This window comes from Otolemur garnettii, unplaced genomic scaffold, assembly GCF_000181295.1.
Source record: "Otolemur garnettii isolate 467f Iridium unplaced genomic scaffold, OtoGar3 scaffold00018, whole genome shotgun sequence".
Classification (NCBI taxonomy): Eukaryota; Metazoa; Chordata; class Mammalia; order Primates; family Galagidae; genus Otolemur; species Otolemur garnettii.
Window position 1 is genome coordinate 23,113,553 of NW_003852413.1, and position 2,401 is coordinate 23,115,953.

Sequence of the window (2,401 nt, forward strand, 5' to 3'; positions counted from 1 at the left end):
AGGCGTGAGTGGCTCTGCAGGCAGAAGGGACAATACAGACTCAGGCAGTGACAGCTATAAATTCATATGCTCAATTACACCATGCATGCAAATCAGCTCTGAATCACTCACCCCTAGGAGCTCCTGATCCTTTAACTACAGAATAGGGGCAACAGCCTTGCCCACCTACACTGAATCCTTGTGGGATTAAGTAAGAAATCAAAGACCTATGTCAATTCATCATGAAAGGGAAGTGTCACATAGGACCCCCTCATCAAGATTCAAGTCAAGACAGCAGTACTTTGTAGCAGAAAGAATCCTGCCCTGGCTCTGCCTCGAACCCATAGTTTGTCCTCATCATACCCACCCCTCACAGGCCTCGGTTTCCTCATCTGTCAAATCAGTGGCTTAGAATGAGGAAGGCTAAAGGCCCTTCCAACGGCTGATACTTTATTTCCAAGTCCCCTTTAAATCTAGCTGCCAGGAACCAGCACGTGGCCCCCGCCCCCAGACTACTTCTTTATTCCTTGTAACCTTTACCTTGGCAGACAGAGCGGAAGATTCATCAAGCACGTTTGACAACCTGTGGCACGTTTCCTGTTTTCCACTGTTCCTCCGCGGGAGGACAGACACTGCAGGGCTCAGCCGGGGAAGGGGCTGCTGACCGAAGCTGCTTTCTTTCCCGGGTGCTGAGGGAAGTTCCCTGAGCACAGGCCAGGGGCATTTGGTTTTGAGGTGTGCTGGGATGAAAGGCACCCTGGAAGCAGAAGGCTCGGCCATTCATTAATTAATTATAACTATAATTGAGGGTTTGTTCTTAAGAGCCAGTCCTTTGAAATTACTTTCCATTAACAGCAACTGCCACAAAGCCATCAGATACTCGGAATCTTCTGTTATTTCCTCAGCCCAAGAAGTTTCTTCTGGAGACCTGGCCCCCTGTTCTGAGCTGGCTCTCCCCTTAGGAGTCTCTCTCACCCTTCCCTTTAGACCTGGGGCTGGTTTATTTGGAGCGAGGAGAGGATGTGTGTATCTGTGTGTCTCACAGCTGTTTTCTGGAAGAACAATCTTTGCTACACCAGATAATCTTCTCCTGGACTTTAATCTGACCCTTTCGCATGAATGTACAATGGAAAAACTCCACGGCAAGACATCTGAGACTAATACCCACCTGATGTCATGGGCCACACCTCCGGGTTACAAGTGGAAGGCAGGAAGCGAACTGTCATATCGCTGTGGTTCTAAACAACAACAACGTGTGTAAAGGCCCAGGGGCACTTCGGGATTGACCAAGAGGAAACACTTGTTGCACAATGATATGATCTTGTTGGTACAATTGTCAGAGAAGGGAACTCCCACAGTAAAGGGCATAAAACCATCCAGGGCAGTCTGAGGCAGCTCAGTTCTGTGGTGCCAGGGAGTAGAGCAGAGCCCCGCCCTGCCCAAGCACAGATGGGACCATGAACTCCAGCCACAGCTTCAGACAAACCCCGCTGGGCTCCCTCCCTGGCACCCGCAGTGGCTGGGGCCAGCCCAGGAGCTTTCCCCGGGCGCCCAGCGTCCATGGCGGCGCGGGGGGTGTCCGCGTCTCCCTTTCCTTCACCACGCCAAGCTGCCCACCTCCTGGGGGGTCTTGGGGGCCAGGAAGAGGCTGTTCCCTCCTGGGTGGAAATGAGAAGGCCACCATGCAGAACCTCAATGACCGCCTGGCCTCCTACCTGGACAAGGTGCGCGCCCTGGAGGAGGCCAACGAGAAGCTTGAAAGCCGCATCCTGAAGTGGCATCAGCAGAGAGATCCGGGCAGTAAGAAGGATTACTCGCAGTACGAGGAAAGCATCAGCCACCTGCAGGAACAGGTAAGACACTGGGGGACCCTAGAGATGACACGGGGCTGCGTTGCCAAAGGACGGACGCTCGGGAGGAAAAGTCAGTACAAAAGACAATTTCCAGGGAAATGGCATAAGAGCTTAAAGGAACTGTTCACAAGGGTTTTCATGGATATTTTCTTATGAAGGAAAAATTTTCTTAAATTTGGACTTGAGAAAATCTTTTTCATATCATTATTCTCCTACATGAAGTATATAGAAAAAGAAGGCAGCGGAAATTACAGAAGTACTATAAATTGTTTTTTAAACGAGACTGCCTGATTTTTCACACACCGAAAAAATCTAAAACAGATGAGGCAGCCAGCTGCTGTTTGGTGTCACTTACGAGCCGGCAGTGTCACAGGCATGATAAGGGCCGGTATTCAGGTTGCCTGCTCAGTGCACAAGGCACCAGAGACTGTTTACTTTCTCATTACATCAGTTCTGCTCCACCTCAAAGTCCCGGCCACAGGGTGGTTTATCCATCAACAAAAGGCTGAGTGATCCCATTCTGCAGGTTACACCTCAAAGTATTCACTCTACCGGCAGGTACATCATTG

The 2,401-nt window shown here is 50.4% G+C and overlaps 1 protein-coding gene across 1 annotated transcript in view; it reads left to right on the forward strand.

The window, feature by feature from the left end:
- Positions 1 to 1,297: 1,297 nt before the first annotated feature.
- KRT23 (keratin 23) overlaps positions 1,298 to 2,401 on the forward strand; it is a 12,707-nt gene continuing 11,603 nt past the window's right edge. The window contains exon 1 of the mRNA XM_003786372.2: positions 1,298 to 1,832. Coding sequence (XP_003786420.1) covers positions 1,437 to 1,832 — 396 coding nt within the window. The 5' untranslated portion in view covers positions 1,298 to 1,436. The remainder of the gene's footprint in view (positions 1,833 to 2,401) is intronic.